This window comes from Vitis vinifera, chromosome 9, assembly GCF_030704535.1.
Source record: "Vitis vinifera cultivar Pinot Noir 40024 chromosome 9, ASM3070453v1".
Classification (NCBI taxonomy): domain Eukaryota; kingdom Viridiplantae; phylum Streptophyta; class Magnoliopsida; order Vitales; family Vitaceae; genus Vitis; species Vitis vinifera.
The window spans coordinates 8,554,881-8,573,951 of record NC_081813.1 but is presented as its reverse complement, the minus strand read 5'-3'; the positions used below and the strand labels follow the sequence as shown (position 1 = coordinate 8,573,951).

The following is a 19,071-nucleotide window of genomic DNA, read 5'->3' as shown; positions in this document are numbered from 1 at the left end:
AGCCTTTTAAGACTACTTCTACTATCCTTCAGTTACAGATCCTCTTATTATGTGTTCAATTGACATATCTTAGCTCTCTAAGAGTTTATGTCAAGTTCCGCTTAAGAAAATACTATGGTCATAGTTTATATGAACACAATACCTTAGGATCACCCAAGGGGACACTTTGTCTCAATCCCATAAGATACCATGGTGTCCCTATTAAGAATACCTATTACTATTGACTTCCATTAATAGTGACCCAATCCATAGAAAATATATGATCAGTTTACGATCTCACTGCTAAGTCAAAGCTACTACTAACTATAGCACAAGCTCAATATTCTCTCAAGGTTGAAAGACAACACAATGAAGCTGTTTGGTGAAGCCATGACAACTTGATAGTCTTATCTCATGACTCATAGTAAGTCTTATTCAATGTATAACCATACATACTAGTGCACTTATCATGGAAACCCATCCTGATATCCGAGACTAGTCATCCCTCCAATTAGGAGGTAGTATACTTCAGCCTCTAATGGGTTGCCTAAGCCCATAAACTAGTTGTGAATAAGTGATCTACTAGCAAGGAACTAGTGACTTGGATCTACCATATAACTCCTAATGCACCCAAGTCACATACAATGCAAGAGATGTCAATTAGAATGCTTACAAGGTATAATGCATGAAATAAGAATAGATAAAAGTGAACTAAAAATTTATTTATAAATAATAAAATCTAAAAGTTTATTGTATCATATCGTTTTTTTAAGGGCTCTATCTTAGCAACTATTGTATTTAAGAACCTGAGTTGTAGGTTCATGACTTTGAGTTGTATAATTTTGTCTTTGATATATAAATCTATATTTTCAACTAAAAATAAGTTTCTAAAGTTTATATTTCAATGGAATTTTAATAGTGAATATCAAGAGGTTTTGATGCAAAAAAATAAGTGAAAATAAAAGGAAATAAAAAAAAAAAGAAAAAAAATGAAGAAATTTTGTTGTTGTTGTCTCAACTCTCTCTTTGAGGTGCACCGGTCTTTTAAATTTATGGTGAGATAGATTTTTTTTTTTTTTTTTTTAATTTAAGGTGGGTGTGCCAAGTAAGGTGCAAATTAGTGGCACAACAACCTTTTTTTTAAATGAGTTACATCAAATTTGATAGGGTAAGCTAATCTAGTGGTGCACAACTTAAGTTATTCCATGGGTGAGCAACTTAAGCTACTTTATAGATATGTGTTTAGTAAAACTTAATACTTATTACTTAATGACTTAAATTGACTTTAAGTTAAATTGTTCTTAAGTTGGTAACTTAAAATTTTTTATTTATTTTTTAGTTTAAGTACTTGTTTGATAAAATGAACTTAAAATCTATTTAAAGTTATCAAATTAACATATTTACCCTCATGAGTTGTAATTAATATTTATCATCATTCATTTTAATTAATATTAATTTTCATTAATCTTAAGCAATAAATTTGTTTGTTAAACATTCATACTTAAAGTATTGTAGATATATAAGGTAACCTAAAATTATTACTATAAAAAATGAATAATGTATTTGGAGTTATGGTTGTTGTTAAATATATTCTCATTAGATGCGAGCAAATAAGACAAAACAAATTAAGATTAAGAGTAAGATAATTATTTGGACTTGATACTTAATCATTTTAACTTTAAGTTGTAATATTAAGTTATTTTACTAATACTTATTCTATTTAACAACTTAAATTAAGTTATTAAGTCAATTTAAGTTATTAAGTTGATTCACCAAATACTTGCTAGGTGTGCAACTTTTATTCTTTAGGTGCACCAAATAGCTTTGAATCGAGTCTCTAGCACCCCTATACTTTTTCACATTTGACCTAATCATCTATATGGGAAACTGATGAGCATCCACAAGTTCTTATATGCTAACAAATTTCCATAACAAACTTCTTAAGTTATATTTGGTTGGTCAATATAGCATAATATAGGATAAAAAATGAAATAATATATTATATCTCATGTTTAATTGGCAAAGAAATAAAAGAAATTAGCTTATCACTTATCTCTATGTTCAACAAAATAAGGGATAATATAATTAGAGAGATATGTCATCCATCCTTTTCTTTATATCCCTTCTAGATGAGATATGTTAATTCTAAGTTAAGATATAAAATATGCATATTTCATAAATTTATTTGTTTTATCAAATTTTGTATTCCTTTTATTAATTATTTTATAAAATAAAAAAAATATTAAAAATTAAATTTACAGTTAAAAAAACCAACTAACTAACTAACTATATATATATATATATATATATATTAACTAATGATTTAAAAAAATTTCATTTTTTTATTTGTTTTACAAACTAAATATAAATATAACATATCCAACTTCATATACTACCTTAAGATTTTATATCTATTGAATTTAATCTCTATTGAATATAAAATCCAAGGATATCATATATGATTGGAGATGAGAACTTGTGATATTCATTTCCTATTTTTTATTTTGAGACGTTTTCTCCAAAATCTTTTAGGAACTAAAACGACCCATTTTCTCCAAAATCCTTTAGTAACTAAACCTAGCATATGTATAATTAATCATAAAAATGAAATTTGGTTTTCAATAAACTCCATTGCATGACGGACAAACAAACCAACAAAAAGGAGTTTTATTATTATGGTACATCATACATGAACAGCTTTGAATGATAAATAAACACCACCAGTGTCAGAGGTGGTTTCCAAAAGCACAATTAGGGAGCAGCTTTTGCGCCACGTTTTTCTCATCTCACTCTCCTTCATCTTCAAACAACTGCCTTGAATAAAGACTCTGCAAATTCCCAGAAAGTTCCCTCTTAACAGACTGAAAGGCCGACTCCAACTTCTCCAGCTGCTCCATGGCATTACTATTGTACATGGACAACCCATAGTACAAATCAAAGCTGTCCTTGGCTGTGTTCTCCATCAATTTCAGCAATGTTTCATACCCCCTTTGGTGTTAATGGAACTTGATTCGAACCCAAATCTCTCTAAAATCCTCCCCATTGTGTGGGTGATGAACTGAGACTCCGCTGCGTACTTGTCGTGATCTGCACAGCTCATCTCCACCATTCTGCATCCTTCTCTAGCAAAAACATCCAAGAATCTTCCACATCTTGAGATTCTAATATCATCGTTTCCGATTCTGACCTTATCGTACATGAAAGGAAGGCCTGCCCACCCTTTTTTGCCGCTCTCCGGACCGAGCATTGGGTGTGTGCAGAGGATATCGAACTCTTCAGGCAAGATTTCGAGAAATAGGCTTCTGGGAAATTCTTTCACCGACAAAACATCAACAAACAGCGTGCTACGCCGCAGTCTCTGAAACGGGATCGATTCGAGCACGGATTTTGTCGAAAGGATCGAGGTGCATAGCATCACCACTTCTGGGTGTTCCTCGCAGAGATCATGCGGGTCGTTGAAGAAGGAAACGCCGAGCTTTGCGGCGGTGTCGGAGTGGTCCGAGCGAGAGTGGGCGAGGACGGTGTGGCCTTGGCTGACGAAGGCTTTGGCGAGAAACTGGGCGACGTTGCCGAACCCAATAATGGCGATTTTGAGGCTTGTGGGTGTTTTGATATGGGTTTGCAGTTGGGTTCCAAAGTGGTAGTCTAGGGAGGCCTCCATGGCTTTGATTTGGAGAGATTTTGGGCGGAGATTGAATCCAGTTTGTGGGTTGAAAGAGAGATTTGGATCCACAAAAGGAATCTAAGAGAGATGAGCGAAGATGTTGAGGCACTGGTTTTGCTATAGGACAAGATTTTGAGGAAGGGAAGGAGAGCATCTTGAAGAGTTGGGAGAGAGATTCGGACGAGACCAGTGAGTTAAGGCACTGACACATTTGAGAAATTTATAGAGTGACAAATTGTTGGTTGGTGGACGATAGTAAATACGAATGCTCGATTGAAATTTGAAAGTCGAGAGATGACAAAATAATATTCCAAAGTTTTCTACCTCATTTTTGTATTTGTTATCGAAAAAGTGTGGGAAATGAGACATGAATTAAAAAGTTGTTGAACAAAAAAAATTATTTTGAGTTTAACCTTTTGTTTACAATATTAACATACAAGTGTTATAATATTAACCTTTGATTATGAGATATTTAGATCTTATTTGATAACTGTTTTCGAGAATAGTTTTATGTTAAAAAAAAAATTAGGAAAATACGTTTGATAACCAAAATTTATTTTTTATTTTGTGTTCTTAAGAACAAAAAATGTGATATTTTCATATAACATTTTTTAGTTATTTTCTACTATTTTTACTTGCTTTTTAAGGATTATTTTAAAAAATAATTATATAAACATGTAAAATGATAAAAAATAAAACATTAGATATAAAAATTATTTTTAAAATAAATTTTAAGATATAAAAAATAAGTTAAAAACAATTTAGATTTTCAAAACAAACTTTTATTTTATAAAACATTTAAAAACTATTTTTAAAAACTAATTTCAAAAACACTTAACAAGGGCCGTTGTGTTGATGTTAACGCTTCGTTAATTTAAAGAAACTTTAACATAGATATGGAGATAAAAATATAGAATACATATCAAGCAAAATAAAATGAACAAGCATATTTGTAATACCAACTACTTATTAAACAAGACTTGTAACTTCATAAACTACTTATTCAATTTTTTTTCAAGTAAGAAAGACATTGTAGTCTAGCTGATTGGGGTTACATTTATTCAATTGAATGAACACACAAGCTTGCCATGGTCTTCTAAGCGACTAAGGAGATTTTGTGGTGCACATCTTTGAGCAAGAGTCTACACAGCTAGTCAACTTGGCCACAACTGACAAATTGAAACAAAAATTTATGAGATAAGAAGAAAAACACACAAATACAAAGCACAAGGAAAGAGAATTACCAAGATCTTGTTTGGTGCTTATATTAGTGCATGCATTCATCACACAACCAAGCTTGCAATAGTAATAAGAATTTGGTTGCGAGCTTGAAGGATCTACTATGCATTTCATACATTTAAAACCACACTTGAGAGGACTAAATCTTGTTATGATACATTCACCAAAGCATTTGGCATAACAACTTGGAAATCCAGCTGTGGATTGTCTTGCAAGCATTCCTAATACCAAAGCAACAATTGAGAGAATCTTAACTTGTCTTTCGTCTATATTGCCCTTGATAAGCAATGATATAATGTTTTGAATAGACTAATACCCCTTGGTATATTGTTTCTTTCGAGGTAGGTTTATATCGAGTTGAAACAAGGGATTAAATAGGTGTACACTCATGGCCTTTAATTGAATATGAAAATAAAAAATACCTGTGGACCCCGTATTTTTCACGATGCGTTCCCACTTGATTGGCATAGACTCACTTTTGATTAAAGTGAAAAACTTATTTTTTTTTTATAAAAAGTTGGAGTCGTCACTTACTTTTATTTATTTTTAAAGGGGAAAACAAGTAAGAACAAAACCCCTAAAATGACTCCTGATTTTTTTGGAAAAGCTGTATGCGAAAAAACCTGAGTCTGGGTCTGGGGATCAAGTTACCTATCAAGAAAGTACCTCCAAAGAGATAGCACCCCTCTAAGCCCTAACAAGGTCTCTACTAGCTTAGTTGAGGGAAATATGACAATTAATCAGTTGATTATGAATGCCTAGATAAGTTAAGGTGATCTAAAAAACTCTACTAATTCTAACATGCCAAACAAGGATTCAAACCACTATCATAAAGAAAGGATAATATGCATACCTTGATCTATAACTTAAATGCTATCATAAAACACCAAAGTTAGTTCAAGTATTATGTTACTCAACCTGAATTTTATCAAAGGAAATCAAATGAACATCAAGACACCCAAAGTCAATATCAAACGAGGATATAGTTCTTAATGACATACATATTCATGGAACTTTAAAATGGGAAGATAGAGAGCGTACCTTTGTAACAATTGTCAATGATTCTATAAAAATGAGGTTAATTCACCAATAATAATGATATGATTAAAGAAAAATAAAAAATAACTAAACCTATATATATACACTTTAGAATGGGAAGATAGAGAGTGTACTTGTGTAGCCAACGTCAGTGATTCTATAAAAATGAGGTTAACTCACCAATAATAATGATAAAATTAAAGAATAATAAATAAGAAAAAAAATAAACCTATATATATACACTTAGAATGTCTCAAGTCAAGGAAAGTTCACAAGCATGATCAAAAGTGACTAAATTACCAAAAGCCAAGGAAATATTATTAAAAGGGTAGAATATTGATTCAAAAAATAAACTCCAAATAAATATCAAGAAAGGTTATCTCACCAAAATAAAAATTAGGTAACATCTTTAACATGTCTAGATAAACATCCAATGGTCCAAATTAGTCGATTATATTCCAATCAATAACAAATTTATTCACAAAGGGATTACTCCACAAAAAAAGTCAGCAAACGATTAGATCAGAAGACTGTACAAAATAAATCTAAAACAAATACCTAGAAGTTAAGTTTTATCAAGAAAATTTTTAGAGAACATCTCCTATATGTCTAGTTTATCAACTAAGTGACCAAATTAATTAACCAGCCCTCATTTAGTACCAGATTTCATGATGATGATAATAGGGCTAGGACAGAGCATCTTTTAAAGGTATTCAACAATTGATTTTTAAAATTAACTTCTATATGTCCTAAAAAAAAAAAAAGTATACAACTATATTAATGTGTTTATTTTATATTAAAAATAATCACAGGAGATAACACATTCATAACATATTTAAAAAATAAATAAACATATCTCAGCTCTAAAAGAGCACTCATGCGGTGGGTGCAAGAATAAAAAATTATATCTTTCATTTCAGAAATTATTTATTAATATTTAAAAAAAAATTAAATTTAAGAAATCAAAATTAAATTAAAAATGTTCAAAGAAATTAAAGATATTTTTTAGTAATTTAATTTTGTAAAACAAGACTGAATGTAAAAAACAGAGTGAAAACTGAACCTTCTGAAAAATTGATTTATATCTCCTAATTGAAAAACCATATTTGACCCAAGAAATGTTCTAAAATCAAGTTCAAGGAGTCTAGAATGCTATAGAATAGTTAGAAAAATTTAAAAGGGTTTCTAAGTTATCAGATTCCAATTTACAGATGCAGAAGTACAGTGCCCTATAATGGAAAATTCTAAACTAACTAAAACGAATTAAGATAAATCAAGACAAATTTCAAAACAAAAACTGCATCACCTAGAAGCCAATTTACCAAAAATATAATAAATACTCAAACTAAAAGAATGGGATCAAACCAAATCAAAGCATGAACTATAACACCAAGGATCGATTAAATTAATGATGAAAAATCATAAATGGACCTAAGCTAATAGAACAAATTAAACTAAACTAAAACAAAAATTTTAAAAGAGAACTTACCTTTCACCGTGTGAGAGGGGCTGCTGTTAGAACGCTCTTGATCCTTTCAATCCGATGCTTTATAAGCTGTATGTTCTAAAAGAAAATCCTGAGACGTCCTCAAAGTGGCAGCTTCTTGTCATCTTCTTTGCATGGTATGGTTGCCTTCCAAACTCATCAAAACGTGTCGATGCCTTCCACAAAATCTGGTGGTGCCATATTCTTAAAGTGGCAGCCTTCTTTTTTTTTTTAGTGAAGGTTCAAAGTGGCAGCCTTATTCTCATCCTAGTATCCCCAAGAAGATTTAACTTGCATTCAATGAAAGCTGCTGTTTGGCGAAGTTTTACAGACCTATCAGTCAATGAAGCGCTTGCATCTTCATACTTGCACTGTCACTCTGAAAGTTCCTCATCAGTGAGATCCCTAGCAGCAACTACAAGTGTGCGTAAGCCTTGTGATGAATATTCAGTCAAATGGCTCTGAGTTGCAGGCCTTACATGACTACATATCAGCTTTGGCTCCATCATAGCCTTTCCTTTTGATCACCTCTGGAGCAACATAGGCAGGGGTTCCACAGGTTGTCTAATGAGAGGTTCTCAGTTGCCTCCGAATCACCCTTCTAGTTGTTGGACTCTTATCCCTACCCTTGAGAAGGCTGCATGCCTTCTGGTCTGTATGACTGTATCCTTGGTCTGGCTCTCAATACCGTAAAGAGGATGAAATTGATTTTCTCCAGCTGTTCCAAAGAGGGAAAATCATACAGTTGTGTTTTGTATTGATCTAAGAACAGCCATCTTTTGTTTCAAGCAATAAAAAAAAAAGGCCAAATCCATTCATAATGACCCTTACAATCAGTAGGTCCCAATGTGCACTTTTGTTGAATTCTGATAGAGCATTAACAGAAACGGAGGAGACCTCGATGGGAAATGTTACCACTCATAGTGTCATATTTATAATCGAGGAAGCTCCAAGTACATGGAAAATGCAATGTTTGGGGGCCTTGTCCACAATGCGACGGCTGCGTCAGCCAAGTACAAGTGGGTGGCCTAATAGAATTGTCACTGGCTGTAACTTCTTAACTCCACTTGCCAGAGAACAGGGAAGAAACAGAATAGAACTACCAGAAACATGCAATTTTCAATCTCTCTTAAAAATTTCTACATCCTTGACACAAACAATAGACAAACCCAGAAACATCCTTGGTCACAGCCTCATTAGAAAATTTATAAAATAAAGAACAAAATCAAAACTAAAAAAATAAGAAGAAAGAAGAAAATCTTTGAAGTGAGGAAGTTAGAACCTTGAAAGTAGTTCATCAGGTATACAATTCAGAGTCAAAAGGATGATCCTTGATGTGGTCCAACTTAGAGTATTCATCCTCCTCATCACTGGTTAAACTAATTTCCAAGCTAGGCAAGACCTCCTTTATTATAGATTTAACCAGTGACACCCCAAAACCACCAAACTCTGGCCATGAAACGCATAGAGTTCCTTTGATGTTCCTCATCTGGCATCGACTGAGCAGAGTAGCAGCCAAGCCATCTACCATGCTTCTTGATGGGAAATAGTCCAAACCCTTCAACAGCGGTGAATTGCTGGAACCATCACTGTGCTCTTTTCCTTCTAATGATGTCTCCAGCTTGAAGGCAAATGTCTCATCTGGAGAGAGCTTACCACGGAAGTTCCGGCTTTGAACTGAATCCATGATCAAAACCCTCTCAGGAATAATCTGCTCACCAATCAGCAACTTTGCAATAGCATGAGATCGCTCTGCATTGACAGAGTACTGAGCAGAGACAAGTGTTGAGATATTAGGAATGCTTTCCTTATATCATTCTTTCCTTATATCATTTAGTGTTGAGATATTTGGAATGTTTAGATATTAGGAAAGTTGAGATATCATGAATATTGAGATATTAAGAATATTGAGATACTAGGAATATTGAGATATTAGGAAAGTTGAGATATTAGGATATTAATTGTTATTTCCTTATATCATTCTTTCCTTGTATCATTCTTTCCCATTCTTAGAATGGTGATTACCCTCTATATATACTCTGTACATGAACGAATGAAAGTATGAATGAAAAAAACTACCATTTATCAATTTGAAGATGGTATCAGAGCCATGGAATTGAAATCCTGGATATTTTGTCGCTATGGTAGTCCGACAGCGATCAACCATCCTAAGACAAGCCCTAATATTGATAAGTCAACCTTCAAATGCACTCACTGCAATAAGACTGGTCCCACCAGTCTGGATATCCCACAATTTCAAAGCAACGACTCTTGGTATGACTAGGAAAACAATAAGGAATCGAGGGTTTGAACCATGGACCTTTAGATCATGTTTAGGCTATCAACACTTTGTTATTAATTATAATAATCGTGATCAATGGAAGAAGGATTCCAAGAAAACCTCGACTGCAACTGTTGCTGAAATAAAAACAGAGGCTAATGTTTCTGAGAAAGCCTTTGCATTGGTAGCCGCTACTGATCATGGTGGTAAGTTTTTAAATACTTTTACACTTGTTATTAATAGTGCATGGATAATTGATTCTGGTGCTATAGATCATATAACTTTTGATTCTAGATAGATTTCACCCCTTAGACCTTCCTCACAAAAAATTGTTTCCACAGCCAATGGTAACACAACCCCAGTCATTGGGGAAGGATCCTTAACTCTTACTGATACTTTGAATTTGGATTCTGTTTTAGTTGTTCCATCTTTAGATTACAATCTTTTGTTAGTTTCTCAAATCACTGCAACCTTATCTTGTATTGTCATTTTTTTGTCTGAATTTTGTGTGATTAAGGACATCCAAACAAGACAGACGATTGGTTGTGGTATTAAACGGGGAAAACTCTATTACTTGGACTTGCAGTCAAAGGATTCAAATAAGTTGCAACAAGCCTTGATGGAAGATGGATCTGAGGGAGAGAAGAGAAAGTCTGAAATTTGGTTGTGGCATCGACGCCTGGGACATGCTTCCTTTGGTTATTTAAAAAAATTGTTTCCTAGTTTGTTTGCAAAAAGTGATATTTCTGGTTTCCGTTGTGATATTTGTGAATTGGCTAAAAGCCATCGTGCTTCGTTTCGGTTAATTTTGAATAAAAGTCCGTTTCCTTTTATGGTTATACATTCTAATGTTTGGGGCCCATCCAAAGTCCCAACTTTGAGTGGCTCACGTTGGTTTGTTACTTTTATTGATGATTGTACCAGAATGACATGGTTATGCTTGATGAAGACCAAAGATGAAGTGAACTTGTTGTTTCAAAAATTTCATAAAATGATTGAAACTCGATACAATGCAAAGGTTCGGGTTCTGCGTAGTGATAATGGTGGAGAATATCAAAGTTTTGATCTTCAAAAGTATTTGGAAGGACATGGCATCATTCATCAGACTACTTGTTCCAATACACCCCAGCAAAATGGAGTCGCTGAACGAAAAAATCGACACTTGTTAGAGGTTGTTCGTGCTTCCTTGATAGCAGCAAAAACACCGATATCTTATTGGGGAGAAGCAATCACATCTGCCGCATATTTGATCAATCGAGTACCTTCTAGCTCAATTAACTTTCAAACACCTTTCCAAGCTCTTACTAATGCCGTAGTTGCCCCAACCGTCCCAAATCTACCTCCTTGTGTTTTTGGTTGCGTGGCATTTGTGCATCTACACAAGCACCAACGCACCAAGTTAACTTCCCATGCATTGCAATGTGTGTTTGTTGGATATGCATTGCACAAAAAGGGATATCGATGTTACCATCCTCCAACTCGACAAATGTATATTATAATGGATGTGGTGTTTCATGAAGATTCAATGTATTTTTCATCTGAGTCTGAACTTCAGGGGGAGTGCCATAAGGAAATTCAGACTCTCGATTATGATTATCATATCTCTGAGGAAGATGAATCTGGACAATCTGAACTAGTGAACCAGGAAGTGGGTGAGTTGGATATGAGTGATCAATAATTTGGGTCCGAAGATGTCTTCACTGAAATACCAAACCAATCGTCGTCTGTTAAGGGTGTTCTTAATTTGGAACCTGATCCATTCATGAAACGGTTACCACATCGTCATAATAGAGGTATTCCTAAACCCACATATGAACCTGAATTGTCTACGAAAGTCAAATATCCCATGAGCAACTATGTGTCTACCCATCATTTGTCTGAATCAAATAAGTCATTTGTAAATCAATTATCTACTGTAGCTATTCCTAACAGTGTGCAGGAAGCCTTAGCTGATCCAAGGTGGAAAGCAGCCATGAATGAAGAGATGAAATCATTGCAGAAGAATGAAACATGGGAACTCGTAGAATGTCCACCAGGAAAGAAGCCAGTTGGGTGTCATTGGATCTATACTGTGAAGTACAAGGCAGATGGTAGTATTGAACGATTTAAAGCAAGACTGGTAGCAAAAGGGTACACTCAAACTTATGGAATTGACTACACAGAGACATTTGCACCTGTAGCTAAGATCAACACAATTCGAGTATTACTGTTTTTAGCTGCAAACCTAGATTGGCCATTACAACAATTCGATGTGAAAAATGCCTTTCTGCATGGCGAGTTATCTGAAGAAGTATATATGGATCTTCCACCAAGATGCATGGTGTCAGAAAAGCAATGTCAGAAGGTGTGCAAATTGAAGAAGTCATTGTATGGGTTGAAGCAATCCCCGAGAGCATGGTTTGGAAGGTTCACAAAGTCAATGAGAGCTTTTGGCTATCGTCAAAGTAATTCAGATCACACTTTGTTCCTAAAAAAACAACATGGTAAGATTACGACACTCATTGTATATGTGGATGACATGGTAGTTACAGGAAATGATCTTGAAGAAAGAAAAACTTTGCAAAATTATCTATCTAGAGAATTCGAAATGAAAGATCTAGGTCCTCTGAAATACTTTCTTGGGATTGAAGTTTCTCGATCAAGTGAACGAATTTTTCTGTCTCAAAGAAAGTATGCCTTAGATCTTTTACAGGAGACTGGAATGTCGGGATGTTAACCTGTTAATACACCAATAGAAGAAGGTCTGAAATTGTGTGTTGAGCCTAATCAAGTATCAACCGATAAGGAAAGATACCAAAGACTTGTGGGGAGATTAATGTACTTAGCTCATACAAGACTAAATCTTGCTTATGCATTGAGTGTAGTGAGTCAATACATGCATAATCCTGGAGAGCAACATATGAATGCAGTCATGCGTATTTTGAGGTATTTGAAGAATGCTCCTGGGAAGGGAATTTTGTTCGCTAAAAATGTTGATCATCAGAGTATAAAAGTATATACTGATGCTGATTGGGCCGGTGTAGTGGATGATAGGCGATCTACATCTGGTTACTTTACCTTTGTAGGTGGTAATCTTGTGACATGGAAAAGTAAGAAGCAGAATGTCGTCGCTCGTTCAAGTGCAGAAGCAGAATTTAGAGGTATGGCTCTAAGACTTTGTGAGGCATTATGGCTAAGACTCCTCTTACAGGATTTAGGTTACCTATCTAGGCAACCAATCCAATTGTTTTGTGACAATAAAGTCGCATGTGACATTACTCATAATCTAGTACAACATGATCATACAAAGCATGTCGAGGTGGATAAATTCTTCATTAAGGAAAAGTTGGATGATAAGATTGTGGAATTGCCTAAGATTCGATCAGAAGATCAATTGGCCGATATCCTTACCAAAGCTGTCTCAAGTCAAGTGTTCTCAAAAATTTTAGACAAGTTGGGCATGTGTGACATCTATGCACCAACTTGAGGGGGAGTGTTGAGATATTAGGAATGCTTTCCTTATATCATTCTTTCCTTATATCATTTAGTGTTGAGATATTGGAATGTTTAGATATTAGGAAAGTTGAGATATCATGAATATTGAGATATTAAGAATATTGAGATACTAGGAATATTGAGATATTAGGAAAGTTGAGATATTAGGATATTAGTTGTTATTTCCTTATATCATTCTTTCCTTGTATCATTCTTTCTCATTCTTAGAATGGTGATTACCCTCTATATATACTCTGTACATGAACGAATGAAAATATGAATGAAAAAAACTACCATTTATCAATTTGAAGAACAAGGAGAACTGGATTATCAACATCATTAAGGGCATATAAATTGCAGGATTTGTCTCTGAGAGATGGTTCAATAGAGTTTCCAGATAAGGGAATCTCGGGGAGAATGAGAGTCCCAATTAGGATTTTTGTGGCAACATGGTGGAATAGAGAGAGAGAAGGAGAAGATATGGCAATGATGAGAAGGGATGAACAAAGGGGGCTTGTCCAGACTAGAAAATAAGAAGATTGGAGATGGAAGTGGAGGTGATCTAGGAGTAAAGTTGTTGAGATCTTTTTAAAAAAACCTCGAAGATGGGGGAATCTCTATTAGGACATCTTCCATGTTTCTCCTTGATCTATGTTCCGCAACCTACAAACACGAGAATTTCAGGCTCTCCAATCCAAACACAAAAATTTGAACAGACGAAGAGAAAAGCCGCGAGAGATGCTGTCTTTCTTGCTCTAAACGTTACCTCCTTGATGAAAGCCCACTTTTCTTTTCTTCTTTTCTTTCTCCAAGCCTCCTCGTTTCTTTTTTTCTTTGTTTTTCCCATGCAAGACCCTTTGAAAATTCCCCCAGGACTCCTTTTCAAAGAAACCTCTTTTTTTTATTTTTTTTATTTTACCACTCTTCTTTTTCCAAAAAATATCCCTTTCTTCCCATGCAATCCACCGGTTCCTCCTTCCCCATCCTCTTTCTTTTCCGTGCCTCTCCATTCTTTTTTATTTTTATTTATTTAATTTTTTATTTTTTTAAGTAAATAAAATAAAATAAAATAAAAATTTTTAAAAATAATTGAAAATAAAATAAAATGGATAAAATAAAAAATAAAAACATAAAGTAAATGAATAAATAATAATAATAATAACTTACCGAAAATTCATTCATTAAAAAATTATATTGAAACATTTCAAAAAATTAATTTACTAAAATAATAATGATAATAATAATAATAATAATAATAAGAAATAAATGAATGAATAAAATAAAAATTACCTTACCAAAATTCAAGTTAAAATGAATATATATATAAATTAACTAATTTGAAGTGCACCTACAATGCAACTAAGTCGACTAAGTTAAAGTGTAACTAAATGTATTGGAATGGTCTGAAGTGCGACTAAGTGAGTTTGCGTAAAAGATGCCTAGGTGTGCCTAAGTGGGTCTAAGTAAGTCTAAACAAATTGTCATAAATGTGTATCTAGTACCCTGAATGACTCAAAGAGGTAAGATATGTGAGTAACGATTGGCCTCCAAAAACTGTTATAAAGTATTAAAAGAGTACTTAATCAAGATATGTACTGGGGAACAAAATGGAGGGTCTACAATACCGTAATTCATTTATTATGTTACAATAGAATCATATAACAAATGATCAATGGTAATTGTGATTAAGATACAAAAATATATATGGAAAATGAATGAGAATGATTCTTTTGTCTTTGATAATATTACCTGTAGAGAAATATTTATGGTAATTGTGTGTGTCCACTTTTTCCAAAAATATTTATTTTAATTGAATATGATTTACAACAAATATAGGTCTAATTATTGCTCAACATATTAATTCTACTAATCATCGATTAGAATTTTCACTATATGTATATTAATTATGTTTCAAAATGTTTTCACTTTATAACAATGACATAAAATTTTGAATAAATTAGTACCCCTTGGTATGCTATTCTTTCAAGGGTAGATTTATATGGAGTTGAAATATGAGATTAAATATGTGTGTGCTCTTATGCTTTCATGGAATGTGAGAACCAAAAACATTTCAATTCATTTATTATGTTATAGCAAAATCATAATACAAATATAAAAAAGGTAAATGTATTTACAAGATATAGAAGATGAATGTTTTTCTACCTTTTTTTTTTCCCAAAAACTTATTTTAATTGAATATGACTTTTTTAAAATTAAATTAGCTTGAAAAAGTTGCAAAATAGGAGAGTTCACCCTTAGGCATTCAAGTTCCTAAAAGAGACGTCCAACCCCCCTTGTTCATTGGTTTTGGAATGGTGTGCAATTCTTTTTTTTTTTTTTTCAAATTCATTTTTCACTGTGATTTTCTTTCTAAAAGAGCTTTTAGAATGTTTTAAATTTGAAAAAATCTCTATAATAAATCTTAGGTTTTTCTAAGCACAAATAGATATGTTTTTAAAAAAAATAATGGATTAGAAAACTCCCATAAGATATAGCTATTTTGAAATCTTGAATCTCCATCTCTTAAACCTTTGAAGTTCTATTTTCAAACAATCTTTCAGCTATAAAAATAGTTAGAGGCTCGTACTTCAAAATTTCATTAAGGGCTTTGAGGAATCCACTAAAGAGGACCAAGAAGTGTTGCATTGGGAGGTGTGAAAAGTAGCTTAGGTGTTGATAGTATAAGACCTAAGGAGTAGGTGCATCTAAATCAAGTAAAATTGTGAGTCATTTCTCATAATGGGTTATTTAGCAATCAAGAGATCATTTGTGGTTTTTTACAACTAGTAGTTATTGGATAGTTTTCTCATGTTATATCATGTATCTTACTGTGCGATCGAATATCTAATTCATGAGATTAATTACAAATTGGTTGTAATTAAATAATTTGAATAAGAAAAACTTTAATGTTAGAGTTAATTGTTTGGACCACCTATTCAACCTCTTCCTCTCTCTAGGTAGTTTCATATCAACAAAATTTTATTTTTTTTGTAGTATATATTCCTTTTGGTAAAGCTTATTGAAGAGAGTATCTTATATTTTCCTATAAAAATAAATATTTGTATTACTTTGCAAGTAATATAGTCACAAGGAAAAAAAATATGAGATGAAGATAAAAATATAAAAAACATATCGAGTAAAATAAAGTGAACAAATATAATCATATACTAGATGATGCTTACATTTGTAATACCAACTATTTATTGAACAAAAAACCAGTAACTTCATAAACTACTTATTCTATCCTTCAAGTATGAAATACATCAATTGTAGTTTAGCTAGTTGAGTTTACAATAATTCACTTGAATGAAGTCAATGCTACCATGGTCTTCTAAGTAATTAAAGAAATTTCATGGCACACATCTCCGAACAAGAGTCAATGCAACTATTCAACTTAGCCTCACTTGACAAATTGAAACAAAAATATTTATTTTAATTGAATATGTTTTACAACAAATTTAAGTGTAATTATTGTTCACTATATTAATCGTATTAATCATCTATTATAATTTTCACTATATGTATATTAATTATGTTTCAAAATGTGTTTTCACTTTATAAAAATGGCATAAAGTTTTGAATAAGTTAGTACCCCTTGGTATGATATTCTTTCAAGAGTAGATTTATATGGAGTTGAAACATGAGATTAAATAAGTGTGTGCTCTTATGCTTTCATGGAATATGAGAATGAAAAACATTTCAATTCATTATGTTATAGCAAAATTATAATACAAATGTAGGTTCATCTAAATCAAGTAAAATTGTGAGTCATTTCCCATAGTTAGTGAACTGTTTAGCAATCAATAGATCATCCATGGTTTTTTTACGATTAGTGGTTACTAAGTAGTTTTCTGATGTTATATCATGTTTCTTACTCTGTGATCAAATATATGATGCATGAGGTTAATTACAAATTGGTTATAATTGAATAATTGGAATAAAAAAATAATAATTTTCAAGTTAATTGTTTGGAATGTCGATTCACCCCCTTCCCCCTCCTAAGTAGTTTCATATAAACACAAAATGTTTTTTAGTACATATTAATATTGGTAAAGCTTATTGAATATAGTATATGATATTTTCTTATAAAAATAAATATTTGTAACATTCTACAAGTATTATAGTCACAAAGGAAAAAAAAAATAAGATAGAGATAAAAATATAAAATATATATTGAGAAAAATAAAGTGAACAAATATCATCATATACTAGATGATGCTTACAATTGTAATACCAAATACTTATTAAACAAAAGATTGGTAACTTTATAAACTACTTATTCAATCCTTTCAAGTAAGAAAGACATTGTAGTTTAGCCAATTAAAGTTACATTTATTCACTTGAATGAACACACAAGGCTACCATAGTTCTCTAAGTGACTAAGGAGATTCCGTGGTGCACATCTCCGAGCAAGAGTCTACACAGCTAGTCACCTTGGCCACATCTGACAAATTGAAACAAAAATTTATGAGATATAAGGAAAAAGACATTGATACAAGGCACAAGGAAAGGAAAGAGAATTACCAGGATTTTCTTTAGTGCTTATATTAGTGCATGCATTCATCGCACAACCAAGCTTGCAATAGTCATGAGAATTTGGTTGCAAGCCTGAAGGATTTATTATGCATGTCATACATTGAAGAGCGCACTTGATAGGACTGAAGCTTGTTATGATACATTGACCAAAGCATTTGGCATAGCAACCCGGAAATCCGGCTGTGGATTGCCTTGCAAGCATTCCTAATACTAGAGCAACAATTAAAAGAACCTTAACTTGTCTTCCCTCCATATTGCCCTTAATAAGTAATGATATAATGTTTTGAATAAACTAATACCCCTTGGTATATTGTTCCTTTCGAGGTAGGTTTATATCGAGTTGAAACATGGGATTAAATAGGTGTGCACTCATGACCTTTAATCGAATATGGAAATAACAAATACCCCAATTCATTTATTATGTTACAATAGAATCATATTACAAATGAACAATGATAATTGTGATTAAGATAGAGAAATATATATGGAAAATGAATGAGAATTATTCTTTTCTCTTTGATAATATTACCTATATTTTTGTTTTTTGTAATAAACCAAAATGTTTGTCCTTTTTTTTTCCCAAAAATATTTATTTTGATTGAATATGGTTTATAACAAATATAAGTGTAATTATTTCTCAACATATTAATTGTATTAATCATCGATGACGATTTTCACTATATGTATATTAATTATGATGGAATGTGAGAATGAAAAACATTGCAATTCATTTATTATGTTATAGCAAAATCAAAATACAAATGAAAAAAAAAAAATAGATGTAATTACAAGATATGGATGGCGAATGTTTTTACACTTTTTTTTTTCTGGAAAAACTTACTTTTTATTGAATATGTTTAAAAAAATATTGAATATATTTATAAAAAATAGTGAAGTAATGCTCAAAATTTTAATTTTAATAATCATCAATTATAGTTTTCATATATCAATTGAACATATCTACATGAATTTAAGTCTTAAAACCAACCCCATAGTAGAAATTATCCCTAAGGGCCTCAATTTTTGGACTAATGTATTTAGGTAAATTTTGGATAACTTTTGAAGTTCTGGAGTAAGCAAAAGAAAAACATCAAAATCAACTAAAGGAATAGAATTCAAGTAGGCACGCCTGTCTAAGATGAGGCAATCAAGTTGGTGCACTTAAAAAGAACTTAAATGGCACACCTCAAGGTGTGAAAATGATGGCCCACCCTCAGTTCAATAAAATGGCACACTTTTAGTATAGTAATTAAAAGTAGTTCTTAGGTCTCAAGTTTATGAGTATAATTGATTCCAAATTGTCAAGCAAGAAAATGTTTTCCTTCTCTTAATATTGATTTCTTTGTGTTTGTGCTAGTAGTATGATACTATAAT

The 19,071-nt window shown here is 32.4% G+C and overlaps 1 protein-coding gene and 1 pseudogene across 1 annotated transcript; both read right to left on the bottom strand.

The window, feature by feature from the left end:
- Positions 1-2,615: 2,615 nt before the first annotated feature.
- Positions 2,616-3,822, bottom strand: LOC100251480 (arogenate dehydrogenase 2, chloroplastic-like). Its single transcript, XM_019222279.2, is given in 2 exon segments — positions 2,616-2,966; positions 2,969-3,822. Coding segments are annotated over 2 exon segments (873 nt in total). The 5' UTR covers positions 3,641-3,822; the 3' UTR covers positions 2,616-2,765.
- A 4,719-nt stretch (positions 3,823-8,541) lies between these two features.
- Positions 8,542-13,832, bottom strand: LOC132254355 (uncharacterized; annotated as a pseudogene).
- Between the last annotated feature and the right edge of the window lie 5,239 nt (positions 13,833-19,071).